General features: G+C 37.9%; 1 protein-coding gene across 1 annotated transcript in view; it reads left to right on the top strand.

Moving 5' to 3' along the window:
- Positions 1-5,514: 5,514 nt before the first annotated feature.
- Positions 5,515-27,123, top strand: part of Cfap299 (cilia and flagella associated protein 299) — a 577,316-nt gene continuing 555,707 nt past the window's right edge. Inside the window, exons 1-2 of the mRNA XM_042678010.1 lie at positions 5,515-5,625; positions 12,517-12,647. Coding sequence (XP_042533944.1) covers positions 5,515-5,625; positions 12,517-12,647 — 242 coding nt within the window. The remainder of the gene's footprint in view (positions 5,626-12,516; positions 12,648-27,123) is intronic.

Raw genomic sequence — 27,123 nt, forward strand, 5'->3', positions numbered from 1 at the left:
TAGGGGAGAGAAAGATGGAGAGAATAATCAAAGCCAGAAGTGTTGTGAAGAGAGGAGATACAAGCAGTATAGGGTTAAGATTTAGGAGAAGGTAGATTTCTTCTTTTGAAACAGAAGGGATGAACAAAGGGTTAGAATGAGTATGAATAAGCTTGTATAACTTCTGAGAAAATCCAATTCTGATGATTTCTACTTTGGGGGAAGTTATAATAAAGTTCATCTGCTTTGAGACAGAGGAATAAAAGATCAGAGAGAGGAGAGAAAAGAGGAAAGACAGTATAGAGAATAAAAGAAAAAGTAAATAATGAGTGCTGGGTACCTTCTTGAAACTGACAGATCTGCATCAATTGTGTGGCCAATTGTGTGTGTGTGTGTGTGTGTGTGTGTGTGTGTGTGTGTGTGTGTGTGTGTGTGTGTGTGTTTGTGACAGTCCTGGGGGCTTGAAATCAGGGGCCTGAGTGCTGTTCCTGAGCTTTTTGGCTCAAGGCTGGCACTCTGCAACTTGAGCCACAGCTCTACTTCTAGATTTTTGATGTTTAATTGGAGATAAGACTGTCACCTGCCTGGACTGGCTTTGAACCTAGATCTTCAGGTTTCAGTTTCCTAAATAGCTAAGATTACAGGCAGGCTTGAACCAGTATTGTCTGGCCTTTGTGTGGCCATCTTTCACTAATCACTTGACTTGTTTTCTGAGTGTTCAATCACTTCCTGGGAGTGCGGTTTCAGGGTAGTGCTTGATTTCCTTATAGGCAAAGAGGTTTAGGGAGCTTGAAGCATGCTTGTTGGGAATATAGAGCCCTAGGAGCCCAAGTTTTACTTTACTGGAGTTGGCTGCAATGGTCTCACTCATCATCTAGTCTGTAACACAAGAGCAGTTTTCATCCTTTTCTTTTCTTTTGTTTGTTTTGTGCTGGTACTGCAGCCTGAACTTAAGAGTTTGGTTTTGTTTGTTCCTATCCATTTTTGCTCAAGGCTGGTGCTCTACCACTTGAGCCACACCTCCACTTCCAACTTTTTGAGGGTTAATTGGAAATAAGAGTTTCATTGACTTTCCTGCCTGAGCTGGCTTTGAACAGGGACCCTCGGATCTCATTCTGCTAAGAAGCTAGGATTACAGGCATGAACCACTCAGTGCCCATCCTAGTTTTCATTCTTTATCAGGGGCCTATACGAGGAGTCCAGGGAACAATTCCATCTTCTATCATTTTTTTTTCTGGAGTCTTTCTTTCATACTGTCAGATATTGAGAAGAAAGGAGAAAACCTGGGAATTATGACACGAATACATTCTGTGTCCACCAGTGAGAAGCAGAGAAGCCCTAACGGAAGCACTAGAGATTAACAGATGGTGTGGAAGCCCAGTGACCTCATCATAAGAATAGCTTACATAAATTCAGTGTCATCATTACTGCGAAGCTCAAAAGAGCTTATCTTGGCTCATGATGAAGCAATAGCTCTCATCTACAGTCACAGACACTTAATAAGCAGTTGGGCAACTTCAGACACAAATCTCTTAGCAGAGTGAGCTGATGTTTTTCTTTCTGACAATATGGTCATGTATTAAGTCTCTCATAATGGAGCTTTGAGTTCTGAGTCAGAGTTCAGCATTTATTAGTATTATTAAGCAAAATGTCCCCCTTTACTGTCATGTGAACAGGCTGAGGCATATTGTCTATTCGTTTTCTTAGCTATCATAGATTATCACTAAACATTTGGGAATACAAAAAATATAGTGTTTAATTTGAAATTATTTGTATTACTTCTGCAGGTTGCTGTAATACCAAAGCCTGTTTGTTGCAAATAGATACCTTTTCTTTGCTGTTGTTGTTGCTTGGTTTTGCCTACAATTTTTAGTTTTACGATACCTTTTTCTTTTTTTGAAAAAAATCTCAGTAACTAGGATAAAGATGGCATGCATCTTGTTATTCTGACATGACATATGTTTCTCATTTCCTACATCTTGGAGTTTTGTGTGAATATACAAAACCCCTGCTTGTCTTTTGGCAAAGAATGGAATTTCTGAGATTGGTGGTAAATTCCAGAATTCAATATTTAAAAATGTTGGACTTGAAGTAGAAAAAAGGATGCTACCCCCAAATAAAGTATTTCTTGAGCATAATAAAGGTTTTACAATAGAAAAGGGAGACCTAATAAAACTCATTCATTTTTTTGCTGTCATTCTTCATGCATTTTCTCATTCACCATTTCGTGTTTTGAAACGTAAGTTGAAAGTTGAAATAAAAGACAGTTAGGTTTACAATAACTAAAGTTTTTGTGTTTGTAACATGGCTAAACTTACGAATTTTCTTTTTCATTTCACTTTTAGTAGAGAACCGTGAGTTGCTGAACATCACAATAAGTGTTTAGAGTTGTAGTAGTTTACTGGAATCATGGACTGAAAGTATTTTCATGGTTGGTAAAATTTAGATCCTTTTGGGATTACTTCACCAAAGAGCTGTTGACTACGTGACAGATTTAATGAGGTTTCACTGGAAATGCACAATCCCAATGGATCATACTAGAGTGATGGACCCACTGTTTAGTAACTTAGAGCTAAGGCCTTGGAATCAAAGGGTTATAAATGTAAATATTCCTCAGGTACTTTATTGTTTCTTGTAAGTGATGAAATCTTGAAGTAGGAGGATTTCAAGACCAGCGTAGAACATATCATAAAAGTCCTCTGGAGATATGAGTGGAGCTCAGCAGTGTGTGGTCAATACTGAAATCATTTTGACCTGGAACATCCCCCAATAGAGAACATAGGTGCTGACTTGCCAAGTCTTCAGTCATTTACAAAAATTTCCCCCACCATTTCCCCCCCATGTAGTCAGCTTCTTTCCCTCGGCTCAGCTTATTGGGCGCCTCACAACTGTCCAACCAATTTGTTGCTTTTCTCTTGAGAGAACAAGAATCTTCTTAGAAAGGCAAGAATCTTCTTGACTTTATATCTCTGAATGTGCCATCCTTTGGTCTTAACATTTGTGCCATTCCATATCACTTGCTTACTTATTTTGTTTTGTTTTCCCCCTACTAAATAAGCAACTGTTATCATTGGTTCTGGGTGGCTCTTCAAAGCCTCTTGACTTCTGCTTTCTCTTTGTTGTGGGACTGGCAAAAATTCATGTTGACTTTTTTTTATTCTTTGGTATTTTGGCTAAGTCATTTAAATTCATTCTTGTGACTATTTTGAGAATGACACCAGTGTTACTTTCCAAGTGAGTTTTTTGCCATGATTAAAAGTATTTAGAACAGGACTGGCACATGGGAGGGTCATATAAAACATTGTACACTACAGCCAATATTTATATTCTTTGTTAGTGGTTAAAGTTGCTCTAAGCTTTCCATCATGCTCACTTCACCTAGAATCATGACTTTCAGGAAAGACTCAGAATTTTAGATTACCAACAAATCAAGACCTAAATCCCTTAGTGCTTTTGCTGATTTACAGTGATTTGATCTCCACATCAGGAATGATGACGATGATGACGACGACAACGACGAAGATGATGATGATGATGATGATGATGATGATTTTGGTGCTGGTATTGAGATTTGAACTCAGGGCATCAAGCTCTTGCTTAGCTTTTTTTGCTCAAGGATAGCATTCTATCACTTGAATCGTGTTTCCACTTCTGGCTTTTTTTTTTTTGCTGGCCAATTGGGACTAAGTATATTTCAGATTTGTCTGCCCCAGCTGTTTTGGAAACATGAGCCTCAGATCTCAGCTTCCTAAGTAGCTAGGAAGCCACAGGTGAAAGAATCAATGAAAGGATGGGTCATATCCATCCCAGGGGACCAGGCAGAGGCAGTGAGGCACAGGAGAAAGATTATTACAAGGTTAATTAGAAGAGCCTTATTTCCCCCAGAGAGAGAGAGCACATAATGTCTAATATCTTTTCAGATATTAGATAATATTAAACTGCTGCTGATTGCTTATTTTAATTCAAATACTAGTCAATGAAATAACCCATCTCTTGGCACATAAACCGAGTACTCAATAAATGTTATTACTGTTATTATTACATGTTTTCTTTCTGTTCTCTCAAATTCAGTGATTTTTGCCCTTAAAAATAAAGCTTTAAGTGCTTTCTAAAAACATTGCATAACATTTTGTTAAATAAAACTAGCATCACATAGATTAGTGTATCTATGCCACTTAAAATTGCACATTTATAACTTCCTGGTTTTTTTTTAACGAGAAATTAAAACTAGAGGTATGGCTCAATAGTAGAATCCCTTGCTTAATCTGTGGCCCTGAATTCAAGCCCCAGTGCCACTCACCCCACACTCTGTGAACCTCTCACCCAAAAAGAAAAAAAGAAAACATAAAATTGTGTAAGATAATTGAAAGAGAAATACTTATATAAATTTAGTTTTTTTTTTTTTTTTTTTTTGTCGGTCGTGGGGCTTGAACTCTGGGCCTGGGCGCTGTCCCTCAGCTCTTCAGCTCAAGGCTAGCGCTCTACCACTTGAGCTACAGCGCCACTTCCGGTTTTCTGGTGGTTTATTCGAGATAGGAGTCTCACGGTCTCTCCTGCCTGGGCTGGCTTTGAACCGCGATCCTAAGATCTCAGCCTCCTGAGTAGCTAGGATTACAGGCGTGAGCCACCAGCGCCCGGCCTTGTATAAATTTAGATGATGATGGTGATGATGATGATGTAGTTGTACAATTCTATAAATCATGCTTTTAGTACAATGCTTCTTGGTTAATGTCATCTCTTCCTTCATTCCTCCCCATTTTCCACTTCCCATCCCCTACCCTCAAGTTACATAGCTCATTTTTTTACACAATGTATATTGAATATAATGACTACATTTGTTTACCCTTCCTCCCTCGGTTCCTGTGCCCCTTCTAAACCTTTTTTTTAAAAGCCGTTTTCATTATGGGTTGACTGAAATTTAAATAGCAAAAGGTAAAGAAAATTATAAAACAGAAACTTGGAGCCAAAAGAGGGCCTCAAAGATACTTCCACTGGAGTTTCTTTCTTTCTTTCTTTCCTTTTAAATCCATGTGTTCCTGGCACCCAGATGTCATCAATACTTTGATCTTTGGGTTACAATTTGAAATAATCGAACAAAATCACGAATGCCCTCGTTGTAGGGCTTGCTCCCAAGACCATTTTCCTAGACTTCTACTTTGGTACACATTTGCAAAGTACTGGTGTATTTCTGCCAGTCACAAAGCATGAGGACATGAGCTTGCATGGGTTTTTAACACTTTGAGCACCTGAGCATTGTCACACTTGGGGTGTGTGTGTGTGGACTTACACTTTTCCCCACATCTCTGGGAGGTGTGAATCAGTCTGCTGGGACAGAACTTGAATGTGGAGTGGGGGTAATTTGAGACCCAGTTCCCCAGGGTAGAAGCTTTGGAGACCCCTGGAAACGCAGGGGGCGGGGCTAGCAAGCCAACGCACAGCCGCCCGCAGCTGATTGGAAGGAACGAAGTAGGCGGAGCCTTTCCGCCCCTCCCCGTAGCTGCTGTTGCTAGGGACGCCTAAGCCCAGGCAAAAACAATGGCTCAGGACGATGCGATGACAGCCGTGGACAACATCGTCACGCAGTTCAACACCTATGAAGATTTCCTGGACTCGCAGATCACAACCGTGGACTTGTACTACCTGGAGGTGAGGCGGGGCTCGGCGGGGGCTCGGCGGGGGCGGCGGCGCCGGTGCGCAGCGTGCGCCCCCTGGCGGCGGGCGGCGCCATGGCCGGTCTCGGCTTCGGCCGAGCGGCCCCCCCCATCCCCGAAGGGGTGGAGAGTCGGGTCCGGCCCGGCCTGCGGAGCCCCGGCCCCAACAAAACCCTGTCTCCCCAGTCACAGCGCAGACCCCGGCGCGTTCTCGCTGCGGAGAGCCTGGAGTTGGTGCGCTTTGGCCTCCTCGGCCGCTCGCTTGTACCCATCAGCCCTGCTGATCTGGGGCAGGAGGAGGGGGAGGGGACCGGGGGAGGGGGAGGGGACAGGGGGAGGGGAAGGGAGCGCTGTAATTCAGGGTGGAAAAGTAACTCAGAGAAACTGTTTTCCTCTCGGGTGCAAATTCTACTCAAGGAACAGAACACAGGTGTGATCTTGGCCAGTTGGACCCATGAGCAACCACCCCACTCTAATGGATTCCCAAAGTGCCTAAGTAAATCTCTGTCCACGTTACAAGTGTGGGCATAGGGTTATCAAGTTGATAACTGTAAGGAGGAAGAGGAGGAGGAGGGGGAGGGGAGGGGGAGGGGAGGGAGGGGGAGGGGGAGGGGGAGGGAGAGGGGAGAGGGGGGAGGGGGAGGGGGAGGGGGGAGGAGGGAGGATCGTCCTCCACCTCCACTGTGCTCTGAGAACTGGCATTTGCATTGCTCCCATTCATTCATTAACAAGACCCTCAATCATCATAGAATATGATCATTGTTAAGAAACATCTCTGTTAACAGATCTTTAAGAATAGTGTTTCAGAAAGAATTATCTATTTGGTTTAATTGGCCCTCTGTTTAATTACAATTTGATAGAATTAGTCTTTTGTGCCAATCTGCCACATTTCTATTTACTCTGTATATTAGTGAACTGACTGTGGAACTCCAAAGTTTGGATGATAATGCAGTTTCATTGGAATATAGACGACAGGTTTGAAAAGCATTTATCTTTCAAAAGCACATTCATGATTTTAAGAGAAAGGCTCTGATTTCAGCCTCCCATGTAACTAGCATTGCAGGGGTGAGCCCCTGCACCTGGCTAACATGTCTTGAAATATATATGTTACTATACTAAATAGCATATATTATATACCATATATTATGTACTATTTATTATCTATGACATATATATACAGTCTGTATATTGTACAGCTAATATATATCTTTTATATACTGTAGATATACATACAGACTACCTAAATAGAGCTAATTAATATCTGTTGCCTTACATAATTACAATTTTATGGTAAAAATACTTAGTCTATTTTTTTAAACTTTTTTTTTTCTCTTCACAGTACTGATTGGGGCTTGATCAGGGTCTTGTGCTTACTAGCTAAGCTTTCTACCACTTGAACCATGACTCCAGCCCTTTTTGCTTCAGTTAGTTTTTAGATAAATTATCATATCCTTGCCCAGGGTAGCCTTGGAATTAGAGACATACAACACTGTCCTGGCCCCTTCCTAGCATTTTGAAGTGCATGATCTACTGTGACTATAGCTAGTTAATATAGATTAGCTATAGTCACAATAGCATTCACACTGTGAAGTTACCTAAACACCAAATTAAGTCTAAATAAGTAAACAGAAGGAAATTGTTAATAAAGATAAGAGCTAAAATCAATGAAATAGAAAAATTGAAAATTAGAGAGGACCAATGACATAGAAATTATCCCATCAAGTATCAAGATCAGCAAACTTCTAAGGGCTAATTGCTGTCATCCCATTTATTCTTTCCAAAATGATCGGCAGCTTCTAATCAATTGCTACCCACTATGAGGTATAAAGATTTGGCCACCAGCTCTGCGGTCCCTCCAAACATCAAAACTGCCAAGAACTTGTGAACAATCTCACTGCATACTTCTGCTATTTTTACATTTTTAGGAAAGTACAAAAATATACACATACATATATACCAAAATCTGTTTCTAGGAGAACTTCCCCCACAAATATTGTTTTAATATGACAAAATCAATACAAGATAGTACTGGAATACCATCTTGTTTTCTAGCATTTAACTTTGACCTTCCCTCCTTGAGTGAAATTAGAGAGATAGAGCCATATTATTTTTGAAATAGTTCAGTGAGTGCAATAAATAAAGTGAAAGATAAATCCAGATGCAGATGTTTATTTGGAAATTGATTATGCTAAAAGAATTTAACAATGTCCCAATTATTATTTGTGTGTGTGTGTCAGTTCTGGGGCCTGAACTCTGGGCCTGGGCACTGTCCCTCAGCTCTTCAACTCAAGGCTAGTGCTCTACCACTTGAGCCATAGCGCAATTTCCAGTTTTCTGGTGGTTTTATTGGCAATAAGAGGCTCATGGACTTTCCTGCCCAAGCTGGCTTTGAACCGTGATCCTCAGATCTCAGGCTCCTCAGTAGCTAGGATTATGGGATGAGCCACTGATGCCTGGCTTGTCCCAACTATTTTGAAAAAAAAAAAAAAAAAAAAAAAAACCACAAAACTTCTAGAAAGTAGCAGTACTTTCCTTTCTAAAATCAATACAATATATTCTCAATGCTCTGAACATGTAACATAATATAGCAAAGCTATATTATGTTATAGCAAGACAAATTACCTAGGAAAAATATTTGCCCTCCAGTTCAGCATTTTGCTAGTTATTTTGGAGGTGGAGACTCACAAAGTTTTCCTTCCTTCCTTCCTTCCTTCCTTCCTTCCTTCCTTCCTTCCTTCCTTCCTTCCTTCCTTCCTTCCTTCCTTCCCTCCCCTCCCTCTTTCTTTCGTGGCCTGGTCTGACTTCAAATCAGAATCCTTCAGGCTCAGCCCCATGAGGTATTAGCACTCAGCTCAAGATGTTCCCTCAAGTGTCAAGGAAGCCAGCCATGAGGGACTTTGTCTAGCACGATCTTACTTTTTTTCATGATCTTACTTCTACCCCTACATAAGCAAAAAGCAATCATTGAAACACGGTACACCAGATGTCAGTAATTATCTTTGAGCAAGACCATGGTAAGACTAACAGTGTTATGAGTAATCCTTTGGTCCTGTGTCTCAAAGTTTCATACTATAATGATTACATTACTGTTGTAAAGAGGGAAAGGTAGAGTGAAATTAGTAACATCCACTTACTTGTGAGTTGAGTGGCCAGCTGGTAGCTTTCTGATTGTCCTAGGTTTCATATTTCTGAATCCTAGTCCAGGAACATAGAAAGAGTATACCTCAGGACCTTGGGCTGGCTAAGCAGGCACCTTACTAGGTGAGCTGCTCCTTCACCGCATGGCTCTCTGATTTTATTTTTGGATGCAAGTCTGTCTACTTCTCAGAAAATTCCTCTGGATACTAGAAATAGGGGGCTGTCATGTGTCAGCATTGACATTATACTTTAATTGGCATTAGACTTTAAGAGAATTATTTTGGGAGTTGGGAAAAAGGTTATGTCAGATTTTGTAAGTTATTTTAATCCCTCCTCTTTCCTGACAACAGGAGCTTCCTGGAATAATTTTCCTTGACTTAGTAGTTTTTTTTCCCATACAAATTTGCTTTATTTATGTATTTTTATTGTTATTGTAAAGGTAATGTGCAGCGGGGTTATAGTTCATAAGGAAATGTTAATACTTAGAAAAAATATTAAGCAAAATAAGCCAGACCCAAAGAAACATAGTTTGTATGGTTTCCCTCGGTTGTTGTAACTAGAATGTGCCTATTAATCTACAAGTAAACACACTCGATGGAAAAAGACAAAAAAATACATGCTAAATTTTACAGGGCTCTAGACATTCACACTCTTCAGAGAGGACCACAAAGGCTCAGTAGCTATGTACACATGATCATATAAAATGTTTTATTTACTCATTTATTGTATTATCTTTAAGTTCTACCATGGATTTGCCATCAAACAATGTCGTTTATCAATACAATGCCTCTCCATCAATGTTACCCCTTTCAACCTTCTCACCCCATCCCTCTCCATCCACCCCGTCCCTTACTATTCTTAATTTTGCAAGATATACATTGGATTTTTGATAACATTCCCCCCATTCTTCTACTTTGCCCCTGACTCTATTTTCCAATTAACGTTGCCTTATTTTAACACTTACTTTTTGATCTTCAATCCTGACCTTTACCTTCCTAAGAAATTTTATACATTCAATAGAAATTAAAACTGATTGTATGTATATACAGATACAAATACATATATGATTTAATATAGGTGTGCTATATATGTGACTAGCATGTCGCAGATATGAGAGAAATACATTAACAAAGTGTAGAGATGACGAGTGATTCCTCCAGCTACAAAGGCTGACGTTTTGTTTATTTAATCAAATGATTTTGACTACTTGATGCAGTCCATAGTATTCTGCTGATTGCAGAATAATCCAAATGGTTTTGTCTAACCCAGATAAGGCACCAAGGAGTACAAAATTCACTGAGTATGCAAAATAAACATAGCAACTTCTTAATGATCATATTATAGTAAAAAAAACTGTATTGACCATAAGAAGTTTTTAGTCTTACTGAAGAGTACTAAAGTCTTTCAGAGCTGAATCATTTCCATAACTTTAATTTTAGTAGTATATTTAAGAAAATGCATACACAAATTAGCTCACTGGTTAAACAACTCCCAGGTCTATGTTGCTGTTCCTATTAAAGAATAATTCCACTAGGTGGAGACATTTGCTCAGTTTTGTGATCAACCTAAATAAAGTGTATAGCAATAGAGAATCTAATAAACAGAGTGCTTCAAACACAAGACCCATAGCTTTGGGCCTCCCAGCCTTGTAACTTTGTGTGTGTGTGTGTGTGTGTGTGTGTGTGTGTGTGCATGATCTGTATGTAAATATCTTAGTTTGGTTACTAAGCCACTATTATAAAGTTAACATATCAAAACCACTCCCCCTTTCCCTCCCAGTTTACCATAATTAAATATTTTATGTAGGTCTGTTGAAGTCCATATCTGGGAATGTCTTTCAAAACTCGAGGCAGTTTCTAGGTAGTCATGATTGAATTTCAGTGTTTTTTGGATTAATGTTGTTGTTGCTGCTGCTGCTGCTGTTGTTGTTGTTGTTGTTGTTCTTCTTCTTCTTCTTCTTCCTCCTCCTCCTCCTCCTCCTCCTTCTCCTCCTCCTCCTCCTCCTCCTCCTCCTCCTCCTCCTCCTCCTCCTCCTCCTCCTCCTGCTGCTGCTGCTGCTGCTGCTGCTGCTGCTGCTGCTTCTCCTCCTTCTCCTTCTCCTCCTCCTTCTCCTTAGTAGTAATAGTAGTTGTACAAGATTGCTTTATTTGACATGTCCATTTTGTATACAGCTCATTTTGACATAACCATCCTCTCTGTTATGCCCTTCCTTCCTTCTTCCTGTTCCCAAACCAGTCTTGACTAGTTTCCCTCTTTCATTTCTATGCATGTACATAGATTATTATGATTATATTCACCCTTTTTCTTCATCTCTGTTTGTTCAGTCCACTCCCACTAGTACCTAGTGTTCAGAAAGTTTTGCTATGGCATCTCATACTTTCAAATACCATATTTTAATCTCATTGACTATATGTATGTGTATATATATGTGCATATGTAGATCATACACACATACACACACACATATATATATACACTCACATATGATCCGGTACATGGTTAAACATATGTTTATGTTTTAAGGCTAAAATCTACAAATGATAGACAACATGTCACCTTTGTCCTTGGGAACCTGGCTTACTTTACTTAAAATGATATATTTCATATCCATACATTTCCTGGCAAATGACATAATTTCATTCTTTTTTATGCCACGGCCTGTAACTTTACATTGTAATAAGTTTGCAAATATATGTGTTTAATCCATGTAAATACAATGGAGTTCTGTATTTTTTTTATCCATTGAAAAAGAAAGTAATAGGTTTAGTATCTAAATTAATTGGTTTTGCTTGAATACTTTTATTTTAGGAGTCACTGTGCATCGAAAGATTATTAATCATCTTAAATTCCCTGATTTGTTAGACAGTTCCTTCATTCAATACTCATGTACTAATTAATGATCTATAGTAAAAAGGTATATGCTGTTCTTATTGTATTTTAATTAAGATGGCAATGACTGGAAAAACTGGGAGAAAATGAGGGAGGGGGTGGCACTCTTCCAAGAGAAATGTACTTATTACCTGACTTATGTAGTTGTGACCTTTCTGTCCATTACCTTTACAATAAAATAAAAAAAAAACTTTAATATGATTCTGTATTTTAGCAGTCAATTTCAATTGACAACTGAAATATAAAAGATCTAAACTTCTGGGAGGATTTGTCAATTTGAAGCTTGTTGTGATTATCTTCTTGGGAGTCTACTTTTTTTTTTTTTTATATCTACCAGCATTGTATTGAAACAAATCTTTCCAATTAAGTGAGCAATTCATCTGTTCCACTTTAATTATATTTGAAGTTAAAATGTTGTGTGTCATCAGTTACTTAACTTCAAGGAACCAAGTGGGAAGCATTGAACTTTCTGAAAACAGCTGAATTCTCTTTTGGTGCATTTGATTTTTTCAAAGTGTTTCTTCTATGAATACTATTGTTTCTAACTTTATTGTTTTAAAGATACACTATTAATTGTCTATTGCTGGTCTCAGAAATTTATTAAAAACACAGTAGACTTTTGTCTTTCAATCCCTCAGAGAAACTAGTGGTTGATGCTGTTTCTCCTTTCATTTTGTATCTGTGGTACACAGAAAGACATGTCTAAATTTATGGTGGAAGAGCTGGTTTTTAATATCTATTAACTAGTCTCCCTTTAAAACAATACATTCAATTTGTCAGCTTACACAATTGCTTAGTATACATTGGGGGGAAAATACCCTCACTTACCCACAAATATACAAATTTATTTTCTCCACAGGATGAAGGCCTGGCTCGCCAGTTGGTGGAGCTAGGCTACCGAGGGACTGGAGAGATTGTGAAAAGGGAAGATTTTGAAGCAAGGAAGGCAGCTATAGAAATTGCAAGGCTAGCTGAAAGAAATCAGAAAAAGTAAGTGTCCATATTCCAAGTCCAGATTTTGTTATGTTCTAGGATCTATCAAAAAGTCCATTTTTCATTTTGCAATAATTTAGAAGCATTGGCTGGAGCAGGTTAAAACTTGGAACACCTAGAGCATGTGCTCTACAGATCAGGAACTGGAAGAGCTATAATATACTTGCAGTAAAGTCACATGCAGCTTAGAGCTGCTAATTCAAGAAATACAAATACCAAAATATGATCATCATACCAATAAAGTGCTGTTAAAAAGTAACTCACTATTATTGCTTTTTATTCATTTGTACACCGAAAATATGAGTGACACTTGCCTTAGAAATCTTTGTACTTTGGAGGCCTGTAAACTTTAGTATCATTTATGTTCTCAGATTTATTAAACATTGATTCAGTCAACTACATTAACAATCACTAGCTTTTGTTAATGTGACTAATAGGAGTTTATATATAATATATGCAATAAAATATGTTAAAATTTATCATGAGAAGTATTCCTGAAGTGTATCAAACTGGTATGACTATTTCAAAGGGGTCATATGTTAAATCATTAATTTGTAAATGTTGGTAGGATGATAACTTTGAATTGCTATATTATTTTATTTTTATTTAGCTTTCGTAAAATTCTAGAAGTGTATGTGTGTGTCCTGGGGCTTGAACTTAGGGCCTGGCACTATCTTTAGGTTTATCCTCAAAATTGGAGCTTTACTACTGTACAACACCTCCATTTCTGACTTTTTTATTGTGGGTGTGGTAAGTTGGAGTTAAAGGTCTCGTAGATTTTACTTTTTGGGCTGGCTTCAAACTATGATCCTCAGATCTTAGCCTCCTGAGTAGCTAAAATACTTAAAATATTTAAAATGTTGAAAACATTAACTATTTAAAATATAGTTTAAATATTAAATTCTTAAAAAACATTCTATAATTATAATTAGATATTTGCAATGTATTCATTAGAAAAATAATGAGAGATGGATGTGTATGTAGACATTCTAATGGTTATTATTTTAAATTGTTACTGTAAAATGTGGTGCAGAGGAGTTACAGTTATATAAGTCAGGTAATGAGTACATTTCTTTCTGTACAATGTCACTCCTTCCCTTGATCTCTCCCAGTTTTTCCTTCCTTTTCCCATTCACAAGTCATATAGTTCACTTTCAACATAGTGTCTAACGAGTACCACTACTGCATTTGCCTCTCCATTTCTGTGCCCATCTTGCCCTCCCAAAGACAGATAAAGGAACAAGCAAGACAAAAAGAAAACAAAAACAACAAAGAAAAAATATATTGTTTCTATTTCCTGGAGTTCATTTCAATAAATACTACTTTATACGCTCAGAAGCACATGAGCATTGACACTTTTTTTTTTTATAGCTTAAGAACTGTAGAATATTAGAATTTAATTTTTTGGGGAAACATTATAATTCGCCATTGCGGCCATAATAAATTATAGTTGAAACAGTTTCATACAGCATATCGCATCCGAGTCCTGTGACAGAACTGAAGTCTGCTGTTGGTTGAACTGGGCTGGAGGCTCTGAAGATTCCAGATTTCAGGATTGAAGTCCCCATGTCCTTATTGGTTGTCATTTGAAGGCTATGTTTTGCTCCTAGAGATGATTTTCATTTTCATGCTTTCTATGGTCCCTTCCTTTATTTTTTTTATTGTGAACATACTGTACAGAGGGGTTACAATTACATGGGCAAGATAATGAGTACATTTCTTATCAAGCATTGTAGCCTCCTCCTTTGTTTCCCCTTCCCATCCCTTCCCATCCTCCCCTGGCTCCCCCACCCAATCTTCCCTGCTTCCCCGGGTCCCTTCCTTTAAACAAGAGGGAGTCAGAAACCTCTCACCCCTCTCTTTCTCTTCTCCACTGACAGCATTTCTCCTAATCTGGGCAGAGAAAGATCTCTCCTTTAACGAGGCGGGCAACCCTTCTAGATATTCTGAATGAACTCTGTATTTTAACATATTCTGCTTTCATTACACCTTCAAAGTTCCAATTTGTATGAAAAGTAACATATCTATAGGCACCTGGAAAGACATCCTTAAGGGGCATTCTACCCACTACCGGTAATTTACCTGAAACTTCAAGAATTCATTGTGCACGCGTGCTCACTTTTAGTTTTCATAATTGAAAGGACACCAGCTGTGTGTGTGCAATCCTCTATGTGAGAATCAGTGTCCCCGTGTAGGGAGTCAGGAGCGGAAGTGGAAAGAACTCGGTGAGACTTTTGCAAGGAATTTATGTTTACTCACATGTAACTTTATAAGACATATAAACTCTTTCCTATCAAGAGGAGTTGGCCTCATTTAAAGTACAAGTTCCATCTGGGTCACGTGTCCCTTTTGTGTTAAAGGATCAAAGTGGGTATTTCCTCTGCCATGGCTTTTTTAACTAGTCAGAGCTGGAAGTCATCAGGCTACTTCAGTGCCTGTGTTGGGAGGCTGATCCTCAGTTTCTAGGATCGGAAGGCCTTTCATCTGCAGAGCTTCTCTGGTTGCCTTTGTGTTGGGATGTGTCCCATATGTTGCTTCTTGTCCCATGTGGGAGCCACTTTGCTGTCTTCCCTGCTAGCCCATTTTTAGAGCTGTTGACAGCAGGGCCAGCAGAGGGTGTCCGAGAGCCAAGAATATTTGCCCAGAACAATAGGGAACTGTGCTGGGGCATCTGGTCGTCTACTAACTGACACTGACTCAGAAACATTTGATCTGATCTAAGGGACACCCCACAGTAACTTCTCTAGTTCTGCAGATCACGACTTAGGTCACAACTCTCTGGTGGAGCAATTTTTAGAGCACCCATTTGAAGAGGTGCTAGTATCTAAAGATGTATTACTTACAATAACTTCATAGGAAAATTAAAGACACCAGAAAGAAATATTTTGATGAGGAGAGGTGCTATAAAATGTAAGGTAGGAAAACCTATTTGGGACTGCTATTAAATCATGTACAAATATTTCTAGATAACTATAATGTGTTAAGTATTATGCTATATTCTGGGAATACAATAGAATGCAAGATCTAGTTTCTGCTCTGAAAGTTTTAGGGCTAGAGAAATTAAAGAAATTATATTGTCAGTTCAAAAAGTTAAATATATTGTGACTATATATGGCCCAACATTTCTGAGTATGGGAAATGAAAACAGGTCCACTTACGTACTTAGCCATGGATGCTCATTACAACATTATTCATTGGCTTGTAGCAAAAAGCAGGAACAACCCAAAGCCATAATGGACAAAAATGTGCTATATAACTTTAATAGAAGCTAGTGGCTGATGGTTCATCCCAGTAACCCTAGTCCCTTAGGAGCCTGAGATCTAAGGATCATGGTTCAAGGCCAGCCCAGGTAGGAAAGTCCATAGGACTCTTCAATTAACCACTCAAAAGCCAGAAGTAAAACTGTGACTAAAGTAGTAGAGCAGCAGCCTTAAGTGAAAGAACTAAGGGACAGCAACTTGGCCCTGAATTCAAGTTCTGTTACCAGTACCAAAAAAAATAGCATAATGGAATATCATATAGTCATAAAAAATAGAAAGTACTGTTTCATGTTACAATATAGATACATCATAAAAATGTAAAACTAAATGAAAAGAGTATCTAGACAAAAATATATTTATTTAAATCTCTGGAATTGGTAAATACATGGGGTAGCTTCATCCTTGCCAAGGCTTGAAATGAGTGAGGACTGGCAAATGATGGCTAACAGATAGGAAGTTTCTCTTGGAGGATGATAAAATGTGTAATTATAAACTCTCAAGGATTATTGTACATATAGTGAGATATATTTTTTAAAAACTACACAACTGTTTTTACTAAAATTGTTCTCCATAGTATCTGATTTTTATCTCAAAAGAAAAAATGATTACGACAGAGGATGATTAATGAAACTGCAGGAACTGTGGTATCACCCTGAAGACATTGTAAGTGAAGATTTGGGGGAAGGACGTGAAGAATAGGGAAAAGTCTTCTTCAGACATAACAGCTAAGTTATCTTGTAAAGAATGAGTAAGAATTCATCAGGCAAAGAGAGGTGTAAAAGTGAGAACATCTAGTCAGCCTTGATTCTGATAACTCTGCTGCATCACAAATCTTTTTCTCCATTTCTGTTTTAATTTATGTCTTTATTTTCCTAAGACATTTTTTCCCCCAAAAAACTATCCCAGCTGAGAGGCCACCCATTCCCACACTGACTAGGCTGTACTTGGTGGGGTGGGGTGGGAGGAGGGAGTGAGCGAGAACAGGTTCTGTATTAGCCCTCAACCTTTTCTTTCAAATCTATCATGAAAAAATCATGTTTAAAAAAAATCTCTCATTTCTGATTGTAAGAGTTACAGATAGAAACTATCAAGGTTGGACAAGAAGGATGAAAATAGTTTAGTCTTTGTAAGGACTGAGTAGTTTTTTCTTGCAGAAGCTGATTACATTTTTTTCTTTTTTCTTTTGGTCAATCATGGGACTTGAACTCTGGGGCTGGGTGTTATCCCTCAGCTCTTCAGCTCAAGGCTACCACTCTACTACTTGAGCCACAGCACCTCTTCTGGTTTCCTAGTGGTTTATTGGAGATAAGAATCTCACAGACTTTCCTGCCCAGGCTGGCTTTGAACCATGATCCTCAGACCTAGTCTCCTAAGTAGCTAGGGTTACAGGTGTGAGTCACCAGTGCCCAGCTCTGATTACATTTTTAAGTGAGGAAGTTCCTTGCATATAGGCTCCTTTCCATTTTTAGTGAGAAATTGAACTGATTTCTATAGGTAGAACAGAGATGGATCTTGGGTGTTTGCTTCACAAGCTGAGTACTGGGCTCTTGTGGTCCAGTTTATAATTATAGCTGAATCATCCCTCTGGGTGGACAGTTTCTAAGATGAACTTGGAATATCAGTAGCCTTTTCACATTGGGTCAGTTTATTTAGTTGGATGTGAATGAACTCCTCTTGAAACTGGTTCTAACCTTACTTACTACAGTATAAGTTCTGTAACATTGTTGGCAGGAATACTTTGTAGCTTTAATAGACCTTAATTGAACTGGGTTGGCTGTTGCTATCTTCACAGAAAACTTGGTAATGAGTCTTTGAAAGTCCTGTGAAGAGTTGTCTTGAAAGTCCTGTGAAGAGTTGCCTTGAAGCACTAGAGGCATTTGTAGTTCAAGTATTAGAATGCCAGACAAGTGAGCAAGCTGGGTATGCACAAGGCCCTGGGTGCAAATCCTGGTAAGGGCAAAAAAGTAAAAGGATTGTCTGTTAGGAACTTAATTGTTTTGATTGTCTGTTAGATGCTTAATGTACAGAGATTTCTGGGCTCTTTTCATGGGGAGCGGAAGGGGAAGCAGAAGTGGTAGGACAAAGAGTTAATTAATTCAGCAGTGATACTGACTAGACACTATGTTGGAAATGAACTATATGACTTGTGGGGGAGAGAGGGTTCAGGGGGGGAAAACTTGGAAGAAAATGAGGGAGGGGAGGTGACACTGTTCAAAAAGAAATGTACTCAGTACTTGACTTGTGTAATTGTAACACCTCTATACATCACCTTTACAATAAAAATTAAAATTAAAATAAAAAAGAGTATTTGTTGGGTGACTCTTAGGGTAGCATATTAAATGTAAATGTTAGACACATCCTCCAACTTTCTTATACTAGTTGATCTAATCAATCTATCATCTGTTAACCTGTCCTTTCGGGAATAATTTGTACTTATATCCTTCAATTTGTTTTTCACAATAGGAAATGGAACTATTAATGAAAAGAATATTCTTTTAATTTTATATGGATGACATTGGATAATAGGGTGACTTTTCCCACATAATATGACTTTCTGTCATCTGATTGTTTAGTTTTTGGTTAAAGTTTTTTATTTTTTATTGTGAAAATACCATACAGAGGGGTTACATTTACATGGGCAAGGTAATGAGTCCATTTCTTATCAAGCCTTATTGTTGCCTCCTCTTCTGTTTTCCCTTCCCATCCCTTCCCATCTCCCCCCACCCCATGACACTCTCCCCTCCTCTACCCCCCCCACCCCAAAGTTGTAAAGCCCCTGAGAACTGAGTGCTATAGACTTGAGCATGACTTGAAGGAATTTATCTGTTTTAAGTGTGGCTTTGAAATGGTTTCAAATTTTTGCTTAGCTTCACATATCATAATTTTAAGCAGTTATTCTCTCAAGGCTTGTAGTGCTCAACCTCCTCTCCCCGACCTCGACCATGCACTTGTGAAGTGTTGCAGATCAGCGGTTTCAGCAAACAGACAGTGCAAGTAGGGCGTGCCCATGGTTCTCTGGGGGAGGAGACATAGATGAGGAGACATAGAGAGGTGAAGCAAGGCATAGGGACAGACCCAGGACAGAAGCTTGCTGCCATGTTTACAGCCTCTCCCATTATAACAGAGAGCTCCCAAGTAAGAGCTTCCAATTACGAGGCCCATATGGGATAATCAGCTGGGTTTTAGTCCTCCTCTTATGCCCAATCATTGCCAATCATTGCCAATCATTGGCTGGAGGCTGCCCCTGAAAAGTGCAAACTCAGCTTGCAAGTTGAGGCAATCCCTGAAGAGTGAACAGCTGGGTCCCTCAACTTACCAAGATCCTCACGGCTGGCAGGGGGACCTTTTGTTTTTCTCCAAGGGGTATGTGTGTGATGCGTCTCCACTTCTGCCATAGTTCACCCCTGTTGCACACAGATCCACTTCAGTCTGGCGTAAGCTCCTCCAGAGCATCTTGGCCATTTTCTCCAGAATGATGCTAGTGGGATGCACCAGAGCCTTTATTACTGTTGGTTTGCTAGCCACAAGTGGTTATAATAGATATATGTGTGTGTATATATATATATATATATATATATATATATATATATATATATATACACTATGTATAATATGTATATAATTATAATCTTTAAGTAGTTGTACAAATGGGTCACCATTCAACAAATCAGTTTATAAGTACAATGCATCATGATCTATATCACACCCACAACCGGTTCTTATCATCATTCTTTTCCACCATCTATTCTAAATCTCCCCAGTTAGGGTAGACAAGCACTCATTCACAGTCACAGTAATCAGTTGCCACCAGTAGCACTGTAACAATCCAGATGAGATAAGATTCACCATAGGGGACGTTCCGAATGCCATATCTGACAGTGGACCTAGCATAGACTAACACTTGGCCAGGATTCCACCTGTCATCTTCTGTCCCCTAATACCATGTGTTAGGATCTTCTGCCTCCTCTCAGTCTGCCTCTTCTGGAAACTGTCAGGAGATAAGGATTGCAGTCTCCAACTCTATGGATTTGTCTTATGGATCTTTTTAAGTTTATTTGTATATATTATATATTTTTCATGTTATATGCATAGCCTTCATGGTTTTAATATCTTTTTGAAACAAGCTTGTATACTATACTATTATTTACTCTCTAAGCTTGATTTGTGGCAAAATTTATTTCATAAATCTACTTTTTCTTGATATTCATATAGCTAGGTTTTCTTGTATAATATTAGGTGTAATTTAACTAGCCAACTACTTCTTAAAGTACTGTGTTTCAATCCTTACAGAATTCCCATAATCCAATTCATTAAGCATGAATTTTCAGCTAACATTGTATTACTTCATGAGTTTTATTTTACTTATTGGTTAGGAAATAATTGGTGTTGTTTCCACATTTAGAACTCTCCTAAAATTTTAACCTTTCTATATGTAGAATTTATTACTAACTATTATTTCAAATGCAGTGTTTTTCTCTTTTCTTTCCTGCCCCCTTCTGTCCCTTCCTCCCTCATTACCTGCTTGCCTTTTTCCTTCTTTTGTTCTTTTCTTGAGACAAGGTATCACTGTACAGCCCAAGCTGTCCTCAAACTCACTATGCAGTCCAGGTTTGCTGCAAAGTCATAATCTTCCTGATTTTGCCTCCCCAGTGCTGGGATTACAGGTTTGTGCCACTATGCATGGCCTAGGAAACAACTTATTTTAATAAGTTCTGTGTACAAAGAGCCTGTAGGAAGTTTTACCTTATAGGAAGCTACTTTCTTGGGTAACTAAGTAAATACCTAAATAAAAATAATTTCAAATACAGCACTAAATCTCAAAATTATATTATGCTAATTAATGTTCACTATTAAGTAGATATTGTATCATTACTGAGACTACATATTGAACTTTTTCATCCTTATTTCCCTGTATCCCTCTCCTTCACGTTCACTCTTCTTTTTTTCTCCTCTTTCCATACACAAACACACACATATCAGATAAGCAATTAATTGCAGATGACATAGGTAGTTTTAAAGAACAATACACCTATTTACTCATCCATTTATCGAGAAAATCACTTTTATTTCATTGTTCTTTTGTCTTGTGCTTATGTGAACATGTTCATATATGTAGTTAGACCAAATTGTCCAGTAAAAGTACTCATTCCTTAGATAAATTGGCTGTCTTTATATTTGCATTGTCATCATTTTCATATTTGATTCAAGGGATTAGCTTATTTTGAGGTTAAAATAAATTTATAAAGAAAATTATATAGACAAAAATTATATAGAAAATTATATAGATTAATCAAGAGTAAATAAAATTTATACAGTTAATGTTTTTTCTTTTGCTATTCAGAATATCATTTAGATGCTTGCTTTTGTTTTTAATGTACTTTTAGGCAAATTTGAGGACCTGTTCTCAGATTTACTCTACTTGCTTGTTTTCTTCTACTGAGAAATTATCCATTTCAAAAGAAGTTTCTGTACTCTAACTTTTGTTACTTTATAGTTTTTCATTTGTCTTTTATATTGCTGATGTCAGCTACCTTTGTTGTATTTTCTAATTTGCCATTAATGTGGATCTTTCTGAAAGCACAGGTCTTTTGTTTTTACACCTCTTACATTCTACCACTTTTGTATCTAATCCATTTTTATCTTTTCAGTTAACAAAGGTCAAATTTCCAAGCTTGATTGCTCTCTCTTCTGGGCTACATATCAGTTTTGTACTATAATATTGTCAAATCAACAATCAGATACCTTAATATAGCTCATTGCTCTTTTACTGAATTCTTCAGTAAAACAAAAATGCTAGTTAGTAAAATTCTGGTAATACTTTTTTTCTCTGTGAACTATATATTTTAGTACATTTTCAAAATATGCTTGATGAACAGTTCTCACTGGCAATCAACAACAGACTCTATTTTATTCTTGTCCTTACATTCATAAATTTTTCATTCTTCTTACACATTGGATTGGCTTAGTTTATCACAACGTTCTAGCTATCTGGTGATTCTTTTTTTTTTTTTTTTTGTCAGTCATGGGGCTTGAATTCTGGGCCTGGGCGCTGTCCCTCAGCTCTTCAGCTCAAGGCGAGCGCTCTACCGCTTGAGCCACAGTGCGACTTCTGGTTTTCTTGTGGTTTATTGGAGATGAGTCTCATGGCCTTTTCTTCCCTGGCTGGCTGTGCACTGCGATCTTCGGACTCAGCCTCTTGAGTAGGTAGGATTACAGGCATGAGCCACTGGCGTCTGGTGCTATTTGCTGAATCTTAATTTGCTTCATCCATCTCAGGTCTGAGCATGTTCCTGAGAAATAGCTTTCAAAACATTCTTCCTGCTTTTTCTCCCATTATTCTCTTCCCTTTGTGTACCAATTGCCTACCACCTGCATTTCTACAAAACAATGTGAGATGGCTTATGAGGGAAGTAGTACATCTTGTGCCAATAAAAGTTTAAGAGCTGATGAGAAAGAAAAGGAAATGTTGAAGAAATGGAGTAAGGCTGAGTTGGGGTTAATGAGCAAAATGTTTGCTGGCTTTAAGTAAAGAGACCAGAGGGAAATACTTACATTGCCTTTTTTTCTCCCTGAGGATGAGGCTTGAATTAATAGACTAAGCACTATCCCTGAGATTTTGTGCTCAAGGCTAGCTCTCTACCACTTGAGCAACATCACCACTTCTGGGTTTTTGATGGATAATTAGAGTTAGGAGTCTTACAGACTTTGCTGCCCAGGCTACTTGGGACCATAATCCTAGGATCTCACCTTCGGAAGTAGCTAGTATAGCCACCAGCTCATTGTATAATTATTAAAATCCACTCAGAACAACAAAATCATTGAATAGAAGAAGCAAAGATATTTTTATTATTATTTATTTATTTATTTTTGGGTTCAGTTGTGGGGCCTGAACTCTGGGCCTGGGCGCTGTCCCTCAGCTCTTCAGCTCAAGGCTAGCGCTCTACCACTTGAGCCACAGCGCCACGTCTGGCTTTTTTCTTTTTGCTTATGTGGTGCTGGGGAATCGAACCCAGGGCCTCATGCATGCAAGGCAAGCGCTCTACCACTGAGCCACCTTCTCAGCCCCACGCATAGATATTTTTGACTCGAAGATTTAAGCTTAATTTTTCTTCTAAGGAGCCACATAATGAGATAGAGTGAACCATATCTCAGGTAACACTCTATGACTTTAATAATACCAGAAAAAGTGACTCCTTTGTCCATTAGGTTCAGTAGTAAACCTTTAAACCTTTCATTCCAATGGTCTTGACACGTAGCACAATAGTTCCATATAAAGTCTTACTATTGCAAAAACTAGTAACTCACCACTAAATGATCCAATCAAATTTCCTAATTTCATCTACCAACATTTATAGTTATTTCTATTTATTAGGTGAGTGTGTCCAATATTTTTCTCATTCTCTTTCCCTCATTAGAATTTAAGAAGTTGTAGATTCTCAGGAATAGATACTTTTCCTGTGGTTTGTAAGATATGCCTTTGATGGATCTCTGATGTGATATATATGCATATATATACATATATATATATATATATATATATATATATATATATAAAACATGGAATAGGACTTGGCAAGGTTTCTATAATAACACTATTTATGAAGCTCAAGAGACCTTGAAACTGCTTGATTTTGCCTTTTATTCAATGTTTATTACATAGCAAGGACTCTTACCCTTCTTCCAATGATTGGTTTCTTTACATACCTTCCCGTATCCATTTGTTACATTCTCTTCCTTCAAAAGCATACATATATAAAATATTTTAGTGGCATTTATATTCTATTTTCACTCATGATTATGAAATACTTTGACTATATTCACTCCTACATTTTTCCTTCTACTCCTCGGCTACTGATTCCAACCTCCAACCAGGCCCATATTTGAAACAAAACGTGATTAAGAAAATGTAATAAGGATAACAGGAGCTCAATAGCTATGTGCATATGATCATATAAAATGATATCTAAAACAAGAGTTTTTTTAATTGTACTGTTTGTGGGTTTTTAATTGTACTGTTCGGGGTTTTTTTCCTCTGGTTTCTATTTTTGGTTTCTGTACCCTTTGCCTTATATATAAATTTATCTGATTTGGGGAGAAGGGGAAGCACAGAAATGGTGGGACAAATTCAGCAGTGACACGGACTAGACACTATGATGAAAGTGAACTATACAGCTTCAGGGGGTAGGGAGTCAGGAGGGGAAAAACAGGAAGAAAATGAGAGAGGGGGTTACATTCTTCAAAAAGAAATGTACTCATTACCTGATTTATGTAACTGTGACCCCTCTGTACATCAACTTAACAATAAAAACATTAAATAAGGGTTATATTTTCTTAAAAAATTAATAGAGGGAATAATTTGACCAAAATACATTATATTCAAATATAGAAATATCACAATAAAACCCCTTTGTACAATTAAAAAGTGTATAATTACTTAACATTTTATTGCTAATAAAGAAGAAATCCCCCAAATTGTAATCCAATATATCATTTATTCTATTATCTAATCACTCATATTTTCTACCAACCAAGGAATCAAAACTCTTAACTCTGAAAATACAAAGGATGATTGATAGAGATGCCATGACACTATGCTTAAAAGATCTAAAGACTCCACCAAAAAGCTGTTAGGTCTGATAAAATATTTTGGCAAAGTAGCAGGATTCAAAATCAATATTAAAAATTTAGTAGCTTTTCTATAGAATAATAACTGATAAATCAAGAAATTAATCCTGGGGATTAATCCCGGAGATTTCAATGTAGGTAGTCATATCATGTAAAAACAGTGCTGTTTAAAGCTGGGTGCCAGTAGATTATCCTTATAAACCTAGATTCTCAGGAGGCTGAGATCTGAGGATTACAATTCAAAGTCAACCAGAGCAAGAAAGTCTGTGAGACTATTATCTCCAATTAACTAGCAGAAAAATCAGAAGTGGTGCTGTGCTCAAAGTGGTAGAGTGCTAGCATTGAGTGAAAAAGCTCAGGGACAGCACCTAGACTTGAGTTCAAGCCCCATGAGTGACAAAATTTAAGAAAGTATGAATATTTACAAGGTACCGTTACGTTTTTGTTTACAAACACATTGTGAGATTATTACCACATGCTAATTAACATATGTATGTTTATGTGCATGCATATATTTGTATATATATGTATATACATGTATACAGCCACGTGTGTGTGTGTGTGTGTGTGCGCGCGCGTGTATGCAAACTAAAAGGCTTCATACTTGTTATGCAGATGCTCCCCAACTGTCGTGTTATTCTTTTCTCTTGTAGTTATTTTTCAGTGCCATGTTTTTGCTCAGGCTGACCTAGAAGAAAGCCCTCCCGTTTATGCTTTCTTTATGATCAAACTAAACCACCATGCCCAACTTATTACACTGGGGCCTTTAAAATATTTTATTTGTTTTAGCCCAGCTGTCCTCAGACCGTGGCCTTTCCAATCTCCACTTCCTGAATAGCTGAGATGACAGGCAGTAGCCACCACACCTGGTCTTCAATCATATGTTTTTGTAAACATTTAACATACAATGGCATATGTCCAACACGTTATTTTCTATTTATAATATTCAGTTACTCTGCTCCAAAACTTTATACAATGAATTGCTTTAGCATCCAAATTATTTTTAACAATGGGTGATAGTCAATGAATTCTTTCTAGTGTACATATACCTCGTAGGAGAATTGCTCTATGCAGTATCGTACGTGATCTGTTTACTGTAATTCCTTTTTTGTCTATAAGACTGAAAGATGTGGGCTGGGAAGGTGGCTCAGTGGTAGAGCGCTTGCCTTGCATGCCTGAGGCCCTGGGTTCGACTCCTCAGCACCACATAAGCAAAAAGAAAAAAACCGGAAGTGGGGCTGTAGCTCAAGTGGTAGAGCTGAAGCCTTGAGCTGAAGAGCTGAGGGATAGTGCCCAGGCCCAGAGTTCAGGCCCCACAACCGGACCACCCCCCCCCCCCCGGCCCCCCCCAAAAAGACTGAAAGATGTGGATACATCTCTGAGTGCTAGACCTCTTCCTTGGGAAAGAATCTTACTGGGTAGTTAAGGATTACCTCCAACTTGTGGTTCTCCTGCTTCAATACCTTGAGTCCCCTTCACTCCCAAGATGGTGGGATCACAGTCCAGTGGGACTGTTTAAATTTCATTGCTGTGTTTCTGTGTTCCTTTTTTTTTTTTTTTTACCAACTTTTCAGTGTATAACATTTTCCAACTTGTAGTTACTTTGTCTTTATTTTGATACATTTTAAATTAATGTATTAATGTATGATGTATATGTATCTTCACAAAGGTAGAGAGACCTGAGCATATTTTGTATATAATATTGTCCTATTAACCAGTAGGAATAATGTAACTCTCATTTACTGATATGAAGCAGGATTGGTGAACTATACATGTTTTAATTTGTTTAATGCAGCTGTTTTGGTGAATGTAAGGAAGTAATATAGTCTCTATTTTATAGATGAGGAAACAGTACACACAGTGGTTATATCTAAATTTATGTACAACTAGAAGGAGTTAGAAGTAATATTAAAACTCATTCTACTGTCAGAACTTGATTCTTAGCTACACTCTCCTGCCTCATATAATAAACTTTGTTGGTAAATACTCTTATCTTCACAATGCAACATTTTCCTTAGACATTATGCTACTTATTTTAAACTGCTAAGTCATAGGGAAAACCTAATATTAATGTAAAGTTGTAACTATCAAATTGTTCTTGACAATATTGAGTTGGAAAGTATGTCATAGAATGGAAGATTCTCAGAATCCCAGTAGCCTGTTGAACTTACTCCAAATAGCAGATAGAGCTTTGGAGCTTTTTGATGACTAAACATTCATGTCCTTAACATGCTTACTTAACATAAAGTTAAATCAGTTTTGAAGAGGTGCAGGTGTGTTTGGGTAGCTTTTCTAAGCAGTGAATTTGTAACATTAACAAAACTGTTTTTGCACCTGGACTTGAATAGTTTTTCTCAGCCTAAGAATAAATTGGGACTAGCATTTAATTTTTTTCCTGTAATTTTAATATACTTGAATTCTAAATAGTTTTGGAAAAGTCAATGACAGCAATAAATAAACAAAATTTATTGGCATAGTTGCTACAGAGCATTTCCTTTTAATAACGATTATTGCTGTTTTGGAAGAAGTTAAAGTTAAAAAGGCTTCACTACGGGAACTAATTTATGAATTGCAGTGTTACCACATAT

This window comes from Dipodomys spectabilis, unplaced genomic scaffold (genome assembly GCF_019054845.1).
Source record: "Dipodomys spectabilis isolate Male_0828 unplaced genomic scaffold, ASM1905484v1 ptg000043l, whole genome shotgun sequence".
Taxonomy (NCBI): domain Eukaryota; kingdom Metazoa; phylum Chordata; class Mammalia; order Rodentia; family Heteromyidae; genus Dipodomys; species Dipodomys spectabilis.